The 18,414-nt window shown below is 35.0% G+C and overlaps 1 protein-coding gene across 1 annotated transcript in view; it reads left to right on the forward strand.

The window, feature by feature from the left end:
• The window catches only part of Alg9 (alpha-1,2-mannosyltransferase Alg9), a 246,190-nt gene that overhangs the window by 188,251 nt on the left and 39,525 nt on the right, over positions 1-18,414 (forward strand). Inside the window, exons 13-14 of the mRNA XM_090410879.1 lie at positions 2,219-2,366; positions 2,500-2,629. Of these exons, the coding sequence (XP_090267005.1) occupies positions 2,219-2,366; positions 2,500-2,629 (278 nt within the window). The remainder of the gene's footprint in view (positions 1-2,218; positions 2,367-2,499; positions 2,630-18,414) is intronic.

Genomic DNA, 18,414 nt, shown 5'->3' on the forward strand with positions numbered 1-18,414 from the left:
ACACACACACACAATTCAGGAACATTATGGTATATAAATATAGCATTTGATGTAAAGTATACACTATCTATTATATTTTGTGAAATAAAATTTCCATATGAAGAAGAGAAAAATGTAATAGTAAAAAAACAGTAACAACTTGTATGAAAAGAACAAAATGTAAAGCATTCATATAATCTTTATTATCAGTTGCTGTTTTATCGATATATTTATCACTATGGATAGTATTGCTACACAGTGTGAATGGACTTTCTATGTTGCTTTAATTAATCAACTGCTTAATTGAGTGAATTGTGAAAGTACCAGTTTAATTTCTGAGACTCCAACCAAATATCATCATACTCTAGCTTAGTTCTTTTTGTTGAATTACTGAGTTAAGGTTTAAAAGATTTTGGTCAGGTAAGCTCCTCATAATATTGTAATTAGCTGGAGATTAATTCAAGTGTGGCACTTGTTATGAAGGCTTTTTTAGAAAGATTTCTGAAGTTAAGGGAGCAGCAAAATGTCCTCTATGCCTTGTATATATATAGATTCTTTGAAAAATTAATTTAATTAATGGCATTGAAACACAAATATCAGTAATTGTGTTTCCACTTATCTCCATTTCACAAAGAATATTATAAATTAATAATAAGTAGAGAACTTCTTGCAGTATTACTTCAATGTTATTTACTACTTTTCTTTTATCAAAATTTTATGATACTCTAGGAATTCTTGCTTTAAATAAAATCTCTATAGATTTTTTTTAGACAATTTTCTTTGAAAAGTGAATACATATTATAAATATTAGTACAATAATAAGCATTTCAAATATTATTAGAAACATTTATTTTATGAAAATTTCTGCATGCTTATATAGTTAAACATACTTGGGAAAGGAGAATCCTGTTTGCATTCACAACACTTGTTGTAGTGTTTTATTTATACACTCCACACTATTTCTCAGATGTATTTGTTGCAGAGGCAGATTCATGTGAAATGAAATGCTACTTGATAAACAATGGATATATCAGTTTACCCAATAATCACAATTAAATGATCATTGGGATTGCATTTCTATTTACAGTTTTAATTAAAATAATCAATCACTAAAGCATAAAATAAAGGCTTGTTTTCTAAAATTAGAGATATACTTTTAGAAAACAAACTTACTCTCGTACAAGCAGAGCAGGACAGTTTCCACTGCAACTTACTGTATCAGCTGAATACCATTGTCTCTTTGATTAACAGTGATATCACATATTCAATTGAAATTTGGAAATAATCCTTCAAAAGTTTTTGTAAGGTTTGCTTTAGGGAACAAAAGAAGAAGCCAGAAAAGAAATAGTTTTCTAAGTAGCAGTAATATTGTAAACTTAAAATTAATCCTAACTTGTATTCAGTCTGGAAATTGTGTGTATTTTAAATTAAAAGCATGCTAATATGGTGTATTTGGGAGTGAAATCTGCTTTTTTTTATTTCAAATAATGCTATTCCTAACCATGAGAGGATGTAAATTCATAGCTTGTTTAGCTGTGGTTTGGTTACATAATCTTCTTCCTTTTTCCCTCTTTTACCTTGTAGCGTCGAGAGTTTTTTATTCATTTAACCGCAACCGTACACAAGGATAAAGTGGTTAGCCCTATGCCTCCTGGTGTATCCTATGTCTGTAGAAGTTGAGTTCTCAATGCTGATTTGCCTGGTTTTGGAATGAAAAACTCCAGATAAACTGGGGAGAAAAGCCCTGAAGTCCACGCCCAAGACTTGCTAACTTGGCTATGTCTAAGAAAGATCCTAAGCTTCTCACGTTAGTGATGGGAATCGAACCCAGGACACTCCTATCCCAGGCATATGGTTACGAAGTGCATAGCCACTTAGCTAATGGCACGGTTACATAATCCAGAAAGTAAATTTTTTTGTAGAGACCAAATGTGGAAAAATCATTTTAGGTTTCTATTAGCAGAATGGTGGGCTTACACTGGATGATTAAAATCATCTAAAACTAAAGAAATTACCAAACATCCATGCTACAAATATTTAAACCTAAGGCTTGAAAGTGAAGATACTATCCACTTAGTCAACCAGGCTAACTATCAGAATTATCAAAGGTTGAATTAAATGGCATTTACTGCATGCATATGTCTGTGTGTGTAAAACATTAAAAGCTGTTGAGTTGTAGTCATTTGAACAAATATAATTTCTAATGAAATATATCAATTATAATAAGAAATCTTATTAGGTTATCATGCTCCAATGGAGACCTACATGGAATTAAGTCGTCTATCTCAAGATAATGAGCTTCATCAAGTTCCCAGTGAGCACATTGTTAATGTATGTGTGGGAAAGGAATGGTATCGCTTTCCTTCAAGTTTTTTCCTTCCAGACAAGTAAGGATCTGTTTCTTGAAAAAAAAATTTTATCTTTATTCTAAATTTTCTTTTTTTGAATTTTTTAGTGAAATGCATTCCATAATTTTAATTTGCTCACATTAGTATTTTTACTATTTCTTTTCTTTGGTAGTTGGCAGTTACAGTTTCTGAGATCAGAATTCAGAGGCCAGCTTCCAAAACTTTATAGTAATCTGCCAAATGCAACACGAATTATTCCTGATCACATGAATAACAAAAATTTGGAAGAACCTTCAAGATATGTGAGTTTCTTTATTGTGTTGACATGGTGTGCTGTGATTCTCTACTTTATAAATTAGTTATTGAAACTGTGATATTTTTTTTTATAATTTAAGGCTCATAGGTGCTTCATAATTGAGATTAGATAACTTTATTTTTTGATTTTTCTGCCCATAACAAGAATTAAAAGTCTTGTATCTTTTTGATGTCACCTAAGTTTCTGTAAGTACTTTTTTTTTTATTAGCATATGTACTATTGCAGTGAGCCTGTGTTTACCATAAATTTGTCAGAGTGACTGAGTGCCACTCCAACAATGAAACATAGGATTTGCATGAACTAAGAGAAGATACCAAAACTGCCAATAAGTTGAGAAAGTCTTAATCATTCATTGTTGCTGTCCTTGACATGAAACCATTTTATATTTAAACATGTAATGAAAAATAGAAGCAGGCAGAAGACATTATAACAAAGACCTTTTAAAGCAGTACATTTAATGCTTAAAGCTACATCTCCTCTTTCTAGTTTAAGTAGGAGTGAAATTTTAACTCTGTCTGTGACCTTACTCAAACAAAGTGATGATATTATTAAAAGATTGACAAAGAACATTCTGTTAATAGTAGTGCAAGATGAAAAAAATGATTTTGGAAAACTTGGCTTACTTTTATGGGAATCATTCTACTTATTGTTACATTTCCAAAGACCCTACATAATCTCAGATGGAAGAAGCTCCTAGAAAAGATCTATACAGATGAAAAAAAAAAGAAACATGTTTATCATGCTAGAGCTCTTAAACTATGTATGGGCTTCTCAAAGTACATAAGAGAAATTTGCCCTTGAGACATGATAGATTCTATAGACAATTCTCCATACAAAAAGTAGCCAAACATTTGTTCATCTATAGCATCTATATAGCTACCTTTACAGGTAATTCTGAAAGCTTCAAAATCAAGATCTGTAGTATTGGTTTATTACCCACTGATAATTTAATCAACTTAAATGTGATATGTGTATCTCTTTTCACTAATATTCTATTAACTGATGAATTAAAATTATTCCAGTAAGATTTTTCTTCTGACATTGCAAAATTACTTGATTTTTCTATTGATGCTGCTGATGTCAGAAAAATCTTTATAAACACATGGAGGGAATCGTAATGGGTTGTCCAGTCTCTCCTACTTTTTCCCAAGTATTATATGGGGTATTTTAAATGGCATACTTTTGAACTCCTTTACTTCATGCACTGTAATTTGTGTCTGTTATGTGAACATATTGAAGTTTTGAATTCTTCCTTGACAGCATTATATTTTTCTTCTGAAAATTAACTCTTTCTATTCTAGAATCAGATTCCTTCTAAAAGGAGAAACTAGCAATAGCCTTCCTTTTTTTCTTGAATGCACTAATTGTGAGACAGATAGATGTCTCAAAACAGTAGTTTGCAGAGATTTTTTTTGTTTTATTTTGTTTTGTCTACAAAAAGAAAAACCAATATAGGATAATATGTGCCACTTTGCATCATCATCATGCTCAAAATCTTAGTTTATCATGCACATACTTCATGTTCCACTGCATCTCTTTTATGTGAAGAATTAGAACATATAAATTGACTTCTTTCTCTTGCTATATATATATATATATTCAGATTTCTGCGATACTGTAAGTCACCACTTACAAACTGCATCATCTCCATCCACATAGTTTGCAAGTTAGCAGCATTTTTATGCTCTCCAAAAAAAAATCATGTTTTTCCTTTATCTTATCAGTAGTATATCAGATTCCTTGCTCTTACAGTCTCATTCTGTGGGAAAACTAGTAGATCTGTGATAGTAGATATATAAAAGCACCACGATTACATTTCTTATTTTTTTATTTTTAATTCACACCCTAACACTAAGACAATAACTAGCACACATCAACTGCATGCATAACAACACATATATTGTGCATACTGTCGATGCATGCTTTACAAATATATATTGAAGCCTAACCAACACCTTCCTTAGGTATCCTGTTTTGCTGATGCATCCTCCATGCAATCAATGTTCCTTGAAGGGCTCAGAGGTAAAGTATTTTGATGTTTCGGGCACTAAGACCTAACATCTGTGAATCCTTATAGAGCTTCACACACACACACACACACACACCACGTCTGTTTTGAGATGTTACAGTAAAAAAAGCTGGTAGAGAGCCATATTCTTCTAAACAATTAAATTAAAAACAATTACATACTCAGATTAGAAGCATAATAATCTATCTTATCTTCATTTGCCTGATCAACTCAATTTAATCCACAGACTTGAATATCCAGGACGACAACTACCATCTTTTGATGCTAGAAGATCAGGGTTTCTTATGCCTGCCTCAGTTCTGATATTTGGCTCCCTTCTGACTAACCATCCTTTCTGTTCTAGTTGGTTCTTTATGGTAGTACATATTACATCATGTCTTTTTAACTCTAATGCTGTGGGTTCTAAAACAACATTGAGATGTGTGTATTATAATCTCTCTGAACCCACATCCACATTGTATCAATAAGGTGATCAAAATTAAAATACCCTATTTAAGGCATTGTAGAATGCCACCTAGTGATCCAAATGCTGTGAGACTTTGCAGGAATACATTTTGCATTACATCATGTGGAAGTGATATCTGAGAAGAAAAAAAAAAGTAATTCCAAAATTCACCACCTGGAAGCACTGTATGATGTACAGAATGTAGATGTAATAATTTTTCTGTGTAAGAAGGAGAAAAGCAACACAAGCATAAATAATACATTTTTATTCACTTCTGTTATGCATTCAAGGGTGAGCATTACATGCTCAGTGTGCTACCATTCTTGGTATACCACAAACTGCATCATTTGCACAGTGTGTTCAATGGTAGAATGCATCTGGTCGGGGCTGATGTTGCACACATCCTGTGTCATGCTGTCTTTCAGCACTAGCAAGTTATCAAGATGATTCCAACAAACTCTGTCTTTGAGAAATCCCCAGAGCCAGAAATAACAGTGGTTTGGATCAGGTGTACATGGCAGCCATGTAATGAGAAACACATGGTTGTCACTGCTGCAGCTGTGTCACAACAAAATTTTTTTATCATATCGCAATACCTCTCAGCAGTAACTGAGCAGATCATAGGACCTGATTGGCAAATGTCCTCAAAGAAGAAGAAGAATGGTCCTCAAGAAATCATAAATAATTAAATAAATAAATAAATAAAAACAGAATGGAAAGAAGAGATAAAAGGGTGGAAGAATCTGACTCTGATTATACATAATGGAAGAAACAAGTCTAAGAAAGAAAAATGGAAAAGAAAACAAGGACTCCAAATGTGGAATGACGAAATCAAGAATATAGTTAAAAATAATAATAATAATAATGCATGCGTGCATAAATGGCTTACCTCAAGAAAACTGGAAGATAAAGTAGAATGTAAGTGGAATAGAGCAATCGCAAAAAGAGATACAAGAAAACTTCACAGAGGAAGTTGAGATATTTATATTATCCAATTAGAAGAAGAAATATATAAACCACAAAATATATAAAGCAATAAAGTTCTTACAGAAAGAAGAATAGATATTGGAGAGGTAGATGACTAGCAATGGATAGATTATTATTGTAAAATCTAGATTGGAAATAAGCAGTCAGGATTACTATTTAAAAGATTTTTAGAAAATGTAACTGATAATAATCATTCTAATAACACTTACATTAGAAAAATTAAATGAAGCATTAAAAGAAATGAAAAATGGAAAATCACCAGGAGATGATAAAATCTAAGCAGAACTTATAAAATATGCAGGAAATTAATCATCATCAAATTCCTGCCATGTACCCTCAAGGAGTGTACAGGATATAATAGTACTAAATGAAAAATTTACATCATTATTAATTTCCTATCTACAATTTTCCTCCAAATCAGTCTGCTCCTTGTCAAGACTCCAACATTATCAGATCTTATATTTCTATCGTCTAAGGCAGTTTGTACTGTATTGATCCACCTATATTTTGGTATTCCTCTGGGTCGTTTTCCTGCCAACCTGGCAGAGAACACTTGTTTTCCTAATCTTTCCTCGCCCATTCTGTTTAAGTGACCATACCACCTGAGATTAGCTTTGCTAACGCATTCCTGGATGTTGACAATGTCAAGTTCTTTCCTAATATTCTCGTTTTTAATATGATATTGCCATTGATGCCATCTGTTCATGCCTCTAATCTTTCTCAGGACTCTCATATCTGCAGACTCTAGTCTTTGGTCAAGTGTTTTACTTCTGACCCAACTCTCAGATCCCTAAGTTAAAACTGGTTTGAACACTGTCTTGTATACAGCTAATTTAGTGTTCTGACTAATTTCTCTCTTATTCCATATGAATTTATTCATTTAACTTCCTACCATGCCAGTTTTGTTGATTCTGTTGGTTATTTCCATATTTAATTTACCATCTTCACTAAAAATTGTGCATAAGTAGCTGAAATGTTTTACTTGTTCCACAGGTTCTCCGTTCACCACGCAGTTGACATTTTCAATGATTCTGCTTATTTTCATTGTCTTTGTCTTTTTATTGCTGACCTTCATACCATACCTATTACAACAGTTATTCAATTTAATCAGGGAATCTTGCAGACTTGTAGCGGATTTATTTAGAAGTATAACATCATCCGCATAAAGCAAAGAGCTGACATTGACATCTCCAATTTTGATATCATGTTTAATACCACTTTCCTTCATAATGTGATCCATATAGATAATGAATAACAGAGGGGATAATGTGCATCCTTGTCTCACACCAGATTTAACATTAAACCATCTTCCTGTACTTCCTTCAATTCTAACTGCTGACTTACAACTCAAATAAAGACTAAGTATTGAATAGCTTCTCTCTTGGCACGTTGTCATATGCCTTTTCCATATCGAAAAAATTTAATTACAGATCTTTGTTATATTCCTGATTTCTCAACTATTTGTCATAAAGTGAAGATCTGATCCTGACAGCCTCTATTTGGTCTGAATCCAGCTTGTTCTTCACCAAGCTGTTCTTCCACAATTGTTCTCAACCGTTTCTCAAGTACTTGCTTAAATCTTAACTGGAACACTCAGTAGGGAAATATTTCTGTAATTCTCACATTCAGTTTTATTTCCCTTTTTATATATGGGTACTATGAGAGCTCTACTCCAATCATCAGGAATTCATCCCTCTGTCCAGGCCTTCTGAACTATGCAGTGCAGCCACTGTAAGGCTTTTATACCACCATACTTCAGCATTTCTGGTTGAATATCATCTACTACTACTGCTGCCTTTCCACATTTCAAGCCTTTGATGGCTTTTTCTATTTCAAGTATGGATATGTATTCTTGACTGTATGCCTGTTGAGTGTTTTTTACCACTGTGCTGTTCATCATTGCTTGTTTCATTTAGCAGCTTTTCAAAGTAATTACTCCATACTTCAAGGATATCTTTTTCTCCCATTTTCATGTCACCTCTATCATCTCTAACTCCTTTTACAGCACTCTTTCCCCCATTTCTAAGCTTCTTCAACAACCTCCAGAATATTTTGCCAAAGTCCTCTGACTTTTGTTTAGCTGGTTTTACATAGTGTTTAGCTCTCTTACATTTGTCTCTGTATTCTCTAAGAGCACAAGGTGACTTATTTGACTGGAAATATGCTTTCTTCTTTTCCTTCACTGCCTCTTTAACTTCCTGTGTCCACCATGGAGTTCTGATTTTTCTATCCTTGCAGATAACCTTACCACATGCCTCTTTGGCTGAATCAATCAGAGTTTTCTTCAGGGCTTGCCACTGAATCTCCAATAATAGACACCATAGAAAAATACATAACCAAATGGAAAGAGCATCTAGAATGAATGGTATGTGATAGAATGAATACCCAGGAAAATGAACCATGAACTAAAGGGTTGAGTAAACAGGGGTAGACTGATGAAATCCTGGCCCAAAAACAAACAGGCTGCCTAGCCTAAAGTTGTGAAAGGAGGAAGAAGAAGAACAAGACAAATAGTGAAAATGACTAACATCTAATCTACCCTATAATATAAAATGATAAGCCTTGTTATGTAATGTTTTTGTGTCACGTTTTTTGTCAAGTTATTTGAAACTTAGGGGCTACCCTGAGTGTCGAGTCATCAGAATTCAAGGAGAACTGGCCTACTAGTCCAGAACTCAGGGGGTTGGGTGCCGTGGGTGCCAGAACCCCCCCTCCCCCCCCTTTTGAAGACCCGACATTCAGGGACTACCCTGAGTGTCGAGTCTTCGAAATTCAAGTCATCAGAATTCAAGGAGAAGCGGCCTACCAGTCCGGAACATGGGGGAGGTTGGGTGCCAGGGGGCGGTGCCCGACCGTAAGGATTTCATCAGTCTACCCCTTTTCGCTATGGCCGCTAGAAGGGATTTCATAGCAATGAACCAATACAGACTCGGTTGCCTCATATTGAAGTGCAGCAGTGTTGAAATCGAAATCAAGTGATCTAGTTTAATATAAATAAATAAATCATCATTTAATTCATTCTTCAGTTCTAACTGCTGGTCTATGCCTGGCATCACATAATGCATTTCAGCACCAATTAGTTATTGGTGCTGAAATGCATTTTGGATTTAATTAGACTTCTTTCTGTCTTTATTTTTAATGGGCTGTTAAGATTGGAAATTAACCATTCTGATTGGAAGTTTTCAATGATGTCAATTTGCACCGTTCATAAGGGAGAATCATTATTTATAAAATCAAAGTTCAGTTAATGAGGTGCATAAGCGTCAAAGCTGTATAACTGAGAGGTGACCTCCAGATATCTTTAAAGAAATGAGGAGAACTGACCAGGACTTCTGACCTAATGTCCAATCCCTACCTTCTCGTGGTGCACCCTGTTAGGTATCTACCTGGGTACTGAACAAACAAGGATAGGATGGCAATTTGGGATTTATTGGCTTAAACCAAAATATAAAATGATGGTACAACATGACAGAATTTCATGCCAGCTGGGGCGTCACCCGGTTAAACAAGGCCCGCATTGTTTTTGCCAGGGAACCAGGGCAAACAGCATAAAGTCAGCTACTGGAACAAATCCTAAAACACACCCCAACTCAACATCACCAGAGTTCAAGATCAGTACTACCAACATAAGAAGTCTGAATGGCAAAAAAATGGAGCTAGCTGAGCATTTAGATAAGTATCAGATTGACATAATAGGGGTGACTGAAACAAAAATGATAAAAACTGGTGAGATCTTTCTGAGCAATAAATACAAAATATTATATTCAAGCAATGAAAATCAAGGAAAAGGAGTAGCCATAGTATTCAACACTAAATACGAACTTACTAAATAACTTAAGGAAATTACAACAATACAATACAATATACATTAAATTAAACTTTAATATATTTCCAATATTTTGGCAATGTCACGTTGCCATCTTTAAAGGAACTTACAATAAAGACTTGTGCACGCAGGTGCTAAACACAGTAAATGAGAACGAAGCGAGGTTACTGTGGTTTTCCTAAAAGTCCTGATGGCACCCCCCTAACAGGCTATATAAGTATTCTTGGCCATTGGGCTGAAAGTCTCCTGAACTTAAGCCTCCCAAATTTGGGGCAGTCTCATGCAACCAGACTTGTTGAGCTTTGGCATGTTTCTTAGGGCTGAGGCTGATTCCATGAATTGTCTTTCATATTTGAACTTGTTATGGTATATTATTGTGGCTTTCTTCCAACGTATATTGTGACATGTATCCATCCAGAGCATGGTCTGCAAGACCAGAGTGGCTGTACTGGTGAAACCGGATGTAGTCCTTGTCATCTGAAATTCTGATGTTCGCTGTCCAGCCTGTTTGGCCAAAGTAGGACAATTTACAGCTTCAAGGGGCCTGGTATACACCAGGTAAGTCTAGGGGAAGTGGTTGGTCTTTAGCGGAGCAGATAAGGGATGCCAGTTTTCTGTATGGTCTGTAACAAGAGGTCGTCATGTTTTTTTAAGAGGTTGGTAATTTTTTTCTGAAGTGCCTCGGATGTAGGGAATGGTGATGGATTTAGAGTTATCCTTGTTGTGAAGGGGAGGGGGGTTGTGGTTTACTGGTTTCAATATTTTTTGGATTTTTTTTGGTGAGGGGGGGCATTGGCTGAGAAAGTGTTGAGGATGTGATTTAGTTCATTGGTTAGGACATTGTCATTTGAACAGATTAGTTTAGCCCTGTTGTATAGTGTCTTAACAACTTCATATTGTTGTGAGGGGGGATGGTGGGATTGTTGGTGAATGTATCTGCCTGTATGGGTGGGTTTTCTATAAACTGAGAAAACCAAGGTTCCATCAGGCTAGCAGGTGACTAGTGTATCTAGGAAAGGGAGGCTGTTATTTTCCTCTTTTTCCAGGGTGAACTTGATTCTGGGGTGTTGGTTGTTTAAGTGTGTTAAGAAGGAGAGGAGTGTATCAGAGCCCATATGGCCAAATAGCGAACACATCATCAATGTAGCGAAGCCACATGGTTGGTTTTTGTGGGGCAGAGTTTAAGGCTTTCTTTTCAAAGGTCTCCATAAAGAAGTTGGCCAAGGGTGGAGAGAGTGGTAAACCCATGGCTGCCCTCTCTATTTGTTTGTAGAATTTTCCCTGCCAAACGAAATATCCTGAGTTCATTGTCAACTGTAATAGGGCTGAGATATCGGCAGGAAATTTAGCTTGGATTAGCTAAAATATTTTGGGAAAATTTGGAGAAAAGAGCAAAGCTAATAATAATGACAAAACCTGTTGGATTTCTGCTCAGGACATGGACTGGTTATTACTAATACAATGTCCCAACATAAAAATGTGCACAAATTTGCATGGAGAGAAGAGGCAAGGAATAAGAAAAATCTCATTGACTGTGTTATTGTTGATAGTGAAGTTTTCTTCCTGGTGCAAAACACCAGAGTGTGCAGACAATTTGAAATTGGAAGTGATCACCATTTAGCTTGAGCAGGATGAAATTGAATTTCATACTGAAAAGAAAACTTTCTTACACATGTAAGAAAGTTTTCAGGTAAATAAAAGTTGAGCAGCTCTCACATGTGAACTATAGACTAAAATACACAAACATTATTCAAGAAAAAATTAAAGTTTGAGAACAAGAACCAAGCCTAGGAGAGTCAATGGCAAGCCCTGAAGAAAAAACACTGATTGATTCAGCCAGAGAGGCATGTAGTGAGGTTGTCTGCAAGGATAGAAAAATCAGAACTCTGGTGGTTCAAGAGGAAGTGAAGTTAAAGAGGCACTGAAGGAAAAGAAGAAATCATATCAAAAATTCCTGGCAAATAAGTTAGCTTTGCTCTTAAAGAATATAGAGACAAATGTAAGAAAGCTAAACATTGTATAAAACTAGCTGAACAAAAGTCATGGGAAGACTTTGGTAAGAACACAGAAAATAAATATCAAGAAGGTGGCAAAATATTCTGGAGGTTGTTGAAGAAGCTCAGAAATGGTGGAAAGAGTGCTGTAAAAATTAGAGATGATTAAGGTGATATGAAAACAGGAGAAAAAAAAATCCTTGAAGTATGGAGTAATTACTTTGAAAAATTGTTAAATGAAACAAGCAGTGATAACCCAGTGGTAAAAAGCACTCAACAGGCATGTAATCAGAATGCATATCCATACTTGAAGTAGAAAAAGCCATCAAAGGTCTGAAATGTGGAAATGCAGCAGGAGTAGATATTTGACCAGAAATGCTCAAGTATGGGGGTATAAAAGTCATACAGTGGAATTATCCAGAATTCATCCATCTGAACTGCAGTGCAGTTCAGATGGATGAATTCTGGATAATTGGAGTAGAGCTCTCATAGTACCCATATATAAAAAGGGAAATAAAGGTGAATGTTTTTTTTTTATACAATGAAATAAAGTGAATGTGAGAATTATAGAGGTATTTCTGTTTTAACCAATTTTAACTTATGGATCTGAGAGCTGGATCAGAAGTAAAACACTTGACCAAAGACTAGAGACTGCAGATATGAGAGTCCTGAAAAAGATTAAGGGCATGAACAGATGGCATCAATGGCAATATCATATTAAAAATGAGGATATTAAGAAAGAACTTTACATTGTCTGCATCCAGGAATGCATTAGCAGAGTTAATCTCAGGTGGTCTGGTCACTTAAACAGAATGGGTGAGGAAAGATTAGCAAAACAAGTGTTCTCTGATGTCAGGTTGGCAGGAAAAATACCCAGATATAGGTGGATTGATATGGTACAAAGTGCCTTAGAAGACACAAATAAAAATATAAGATCTGATAATGTTGGAGTCTTGACAGGTAACAGACTGATATGGAAGAAAATTGTAGATAGGAAGTTAGTAATGATGTCAATTTTTCATGTAGTATTATCATATCCTCTTCACCCCTTCAGAGTACATGGCAGGAATTTGATGATGATAAGTTCAGTTAATCTTACAGTTGACTCATAGGCCTCATATCTAGCACATCCTTAATAGGAATTATTATTGAGTAAAGCTCAACATGGATTATTAAAGGAGAGTAAATTTTAACAGATTTGCTAAATTCTTAAGAAGATCCAAGAAATTGATTATGATAATTACTGTCAGATGATTTATTTAAAGTTTTGCAAAGCATCATATTATTCTTCATAAGAACCCACTGATTAAAATGTACCAAATGGATATTGAAATTTATTTAATAAGATAAATTAATTGTTCACACTGTATACCCAAGTTCAAGAGGGTAATTTGGGTAGGAGTGGGATGAGTAATATCATTAAGCAAGAGCTGCAAAAATGAAAATGTTGAGGAGGGTATATAAGGAGAAAGGTTAAAAGCTAACCCATGAACAGTACAAGGATCAGGCAAGAAAGGTGACCAGCATAGTAAGTAAGTCGAAATCAGATTATGAGAAGAAATGAGCAAAACAGGTGAAAAGAAATTCCAAGGAATTTTTTCATTATGTAGCAAGTAGGAGGAAGAATGATTATAGAAGGATAACTTTAATGAGTGCAGATGGTAGAAAGGTAACAAAGGCAAAGGAGATTGTTGAGCTACTGAGTGACCAGCTTGCAAGGATATATCATCAAGGTGAAGATACTGTTATGGCAGAAGTAACAGGGCAGATGTGAGAACAGAGGTTGAAGAATTGGAGGTACTTAGGATATTGCAGAATCTGAATGCAAATATGAGCTAGAATTCGATGAGATATCAGCTTACATTTTAAGAGAATATGAACAGGACTGATGATGCCTTTGAGTAGGCTGATTAATTTTAAGTCTTAGTTCTGACAGAGTTCCAAAAGAAGAAAGGAGGGTGAAAAGAAATAAAATGAAAAAAAATTAAATAAAACTCAAGTATTTTAAACAACTTGCAAATTACAACATATAAACATACAACATGAATTACAACTATAAGTATAGTTGCAAATGCATCTATACTTATTGAAGTTATGTGAGTGCTTTATAGCTAATACAGATACTAAATATAGTCTTTCCTTTGCATAAAGGAGGATCTAAGTCTGTTGCAACAAATTATAGACAAAATCACTATCTCAGGAGTGGTGGTAAAAGTACTGGAAAAGCTGGTCAAAAATAGAAATGAGAAATTGCTAACCCCTGCCATTAGATATGTAATGAGTGAAAATTTGACAGTTATTATTCATTTGATGTTCATCAAAGGAAAAGTCAATAAATTCTAAAATTAGGAAGAAACAACATTGATTTTTTTTTTTTTTTTGAAAATATGATTTTTTGGCATTGATAGAATATAATGGCCCTTTATATTATGCATATTCCAAACAGAAAAAGTAAGAGAACACCAAGAAAAAATAATGATTTATTTAACTTGGATGATTCTCTACCTATCATCTTCAGAGCATATTATAACTGTGACAAGCACACAGCATTCAGTAGTTAGTTGTAGAAACAACTCAAATTCTAACTGAAAAGAACTGTCTTAAGATACCATCTAGAGCCTAGATAATTAATCTGAAGAAGTCAAGCTATATTTGGTCTCAGAAGACTGTCACCTAGATTTTTGGCAAATTAATGCAGCCATACATATTGAGGTTGGAGGAGTGCTTCATTGCTGAAGCTGATTCTAAAAAAGAGTTGCAGAAACAATTTAAATTGTAATGGAAAGAACTAATGACATATTAAGGTACCTTTTAGAATAGGATAAAAAGTAGAATTCACAGTTATGTTAGAAACATCTGGTCTTAAAATACTTGTTGAAGTTATGTGAGTGCTTCATAGCTAATACAGATACTAAATATAGTCTTTCAGACTTGTAGTGAGTCTATATTTAGAGTCAGCATTTAATCCTGTGTAATGGGTGATGATAGCAAATTTAGTTTTTATGTTCTTAAAATGGATGTTAATAGATCTTCCTGTCTGTCTAAAGCAGGGCAGGTTACATGCACATGGTCCTGTAATTTAGCCATTATTTTTTTTTCTTTGTTTATACTGTAAAGCACTATTATTAATAACCTGTTGTGAAGTATAAAAAAGTAAGAGAGTAATACACCATGTCACATAAATATCAAAAGGAGTATAAAGTGATTGATATTCATAGTGTCAGGCATGGTGCTGTAGCCATTAAATGGTTAAAACTTTATGAATGTTATGTGAATGTTAGTTGCTAGACTACAATGCTCCACTAAGAATACAAGCGTTGCAAGTCAACAGACCTAGAAGTAGCAGTAAACCATTGTGATTTCAATGATTTTCTCAATGTAGATTCAATTATACCAACTATCCAAACATTCATTTGATAGTTGGTATAATTTTCCCCTGTGTATAGAATCTATTTAATAAAGTCCTTAACTTTTGTACCTCCTGACAAGGACAATTGTTAATTGTATGCTGACAAATAGCTTCATTTGTATACATTATAATTGTATAATAATAAAAGTTTTACATGATAAAGAATAACAAATAAGTCCTTGTAATAGTTTGTCCTGAAATCAGAAGCAATCACCTTATAACTAGCTGACTTTGTATGGTGGTGGCAGCATGGCCCTTCATCGTAGAACAGGCAAACTGCCCAGAAAACACGCCCTCAGTTATGACATAATAGATGCCTAACCTCAATTGCTTCTGTTGTAATTCTAAACAATTCATCCTAACTCTTATGTAATCAATAGAGTTAATCTCATTATCTGGGATTTATTAATTAATTTACGAATATCATGAAACAGTGTATGTACAGTGCTAAGGTATGAAATTATTATTATTATTATCTGAGACCTCCAGGTAGTCGAGGACTCATCGAGGGAGACTGGTAAATTACCCAACCCAGCTATCATACCTTCCCTTAAATTCATTTACACTAGATGCACTCACTACCCCTAAGGGCAAATTATTCCACTGACTCACTGCTCTCTGGGAGAAAAACGTAGCTCTTACCTCTTTCTTGACTGAGAACAACCTGAACTTCCATGGATTCCCCCATGTTCTCTCCCAGCCTTCCATATAACGAAAGATTTCATCATTTGAAATACTATAACACCCATTCAAAAGTTTATACACCTCGATCATATCACCCCTCTTTCTCCTGTTAACCAAAGTCTGCAATCCACATACTTGAAATCTGTCCTCATAATCTAAATCCCATAATCCAGATATAATCTTTGTAACTCTTCTTTGCACCCTTTCCACAGCTTCTTTATCCCCTTGGAACCTGGGAGACCAAATCTGCACACAGTAATCCAGATGTAGTCTTATCAAAGCCTTATAAAGAGGCAAAATTACTTCCTTATCCTTACATGTCAAGGTTCACTTCAACATAGCAATTATCCTTTGAGTTGTATTTGCAACTTTTGCTATGTGACCTTTGAACTTTAAATTTATCCACCAATACACCAAGATCCCTTGCCTCTTCAGTTTATTGTGGCATAACCCCGCTAATATAATATGCTGCTGGAACTCTAATCATGCCAAAATGCAAAACTTTATACTTACTAACATTAAACTGATAGCATTTCGTTTGCCCAGATTTCTAGTCTATTCAAATCATTTTGTAATTGCTGAATATCAGTAGCATCCCTGATTTCCCTGCTTATCTTTGCATCACCAGCAAACAATTGCACATCCAATGTTAGACCCTGCCTAATGTCGTTAATGAATAGATTGAACAATAATGGTCCAAGGACTGAACCCTGTTATACACCACTGGTTACCTTAAATCTGGCAGATTCACACCCACTGTATACCACTTTTTGATATCTGTCTGTCAACCATCCCCTGATACAAGTTAACAGATTATATTCCAATCCCATATTCTCCGGTTTATGCAACAGCCTATAGTGTGGTATCCTATCAAATGCCTTAGAAAAATCCAACATTATCATAGTATATCCGTTCCCTTTATCCAACTCGGCCGTAACATTGTTATAAAATATGAGCAAATTGCTAAAACATGACCTTCCTTTAGTAAACCCATGCTGTTCCCTGCAGAGTATAGAATGATTGTCTATCCATTTCTGTATGCAAGTTCTTACCATCTTCTCTAAAATCTTCACCACCACGCCAGAGATACTAATAGGTCAGTAGTTAGACACATTAGTTTTTGCACCACCCTTGTGCAATGGAACTATCATACATTCCTTCCATTCCTGTGGTATCATTCCTGAGCTGAGACTCAAGTTATTCTAATGTACGAAAGGCCTAGCCAATTCAGCTGAACATTCCTTTAGCATATCGGCTGATATTCCATCTGTCCCTATTGACAAATTCTTATCAACGTTATTCAAGAGCTCTTCAACCTCATTTTCATGAACCTCTAACTCTTCATCCAATGTAGCAGTACCACTGTGCACCATACTACATACACCTGGTTGATATATCTTAGCAAAGTGAGCACTCATTAACTCTGAACAATCTCCTTAGCTTCTGACACTCGTGTATGATCTGCATTCATTAAAGTTATTCTTCCACATTTATTCTTTCTTTTGCATGCGGCATAACAATAAAATTCTTTTGGATTGCCTTTAACTTTCATGGCTAATTTCTTTTCATACTCCGTTTTAGCTTTTCTCACAATACTTGTTACGTTTCTGGCCTGAGCTTTATATATTTCATAACTCCTCTCGCTCTTATTCTCACGATAGTCTTTCCACATCATCATCTTCTTGTGGATCTCTTGCTTAATAAGGCTGCACATCCATTTCACTCCCAACCTATTTATTCTTCGAATATTAGGGATACATTGAGATACCGCCTCATTCAAGCACTTTTTTCAAAGATTCCCATGCATTGGTGACATTTTTTTCATTCAGTAACTGATACCATGGGACCAAAGATGATATTCTTCTAAGTTGATTATAATTTCCAGCTTTGTAATTCAGCATGTAGCCTGTTTTAATCGGAGCTTCGATACAATTAGATATTTCCCAAGAAAGAACAGCATGATCACTGTCACCAATTGGCGGTAAAATAGCCATATTCTTGACAGAGATCCCTTCTGACACTATGAGCAAATTCAACACTCTTTGATCTTGAGTTCCTTCTTTGACATGCTGCTTGAGAAAATTGTCTTGCAACAATTCAATAAATTCCTCTTCTTTCTTCTCGTGAGATATCTCTTCTACCCAATCAATGTTTGGAAAGTCATCATTAATGTCACCTATAATGATCATTCGCTTGGTACCCATATGGCTAAATTGGTGATGCATTTCTTCATCCCCTACAACTGAGCCGCCAGGTCTGTAGCAACACCCCACCATATATTTCATTCTGTTAACCTCCACTTCACACCAGATAGACTCAAACTCATCACTACGTGGGACATTGTTACCATCATTGTTTTCTTGTATTTCTACCCTAACTGGACTTAAGTCATCTGAT

Source organism: Typopeltis vanoorti, chromosome 21, assembly GCF_054136105.1.
Source record: "Typopeltis vanoorti isolate ZY-2024b chromosome 21, IOZ_Tvanoo_1.0, whole genome shotgun sequence".
Lineage (NCBI taxonomy): Eukaryota > Metazoa > Arthropoda > Arachnida > Uropygi > Thelyphonidae > Typopeltis > Typopeltis vanoorti.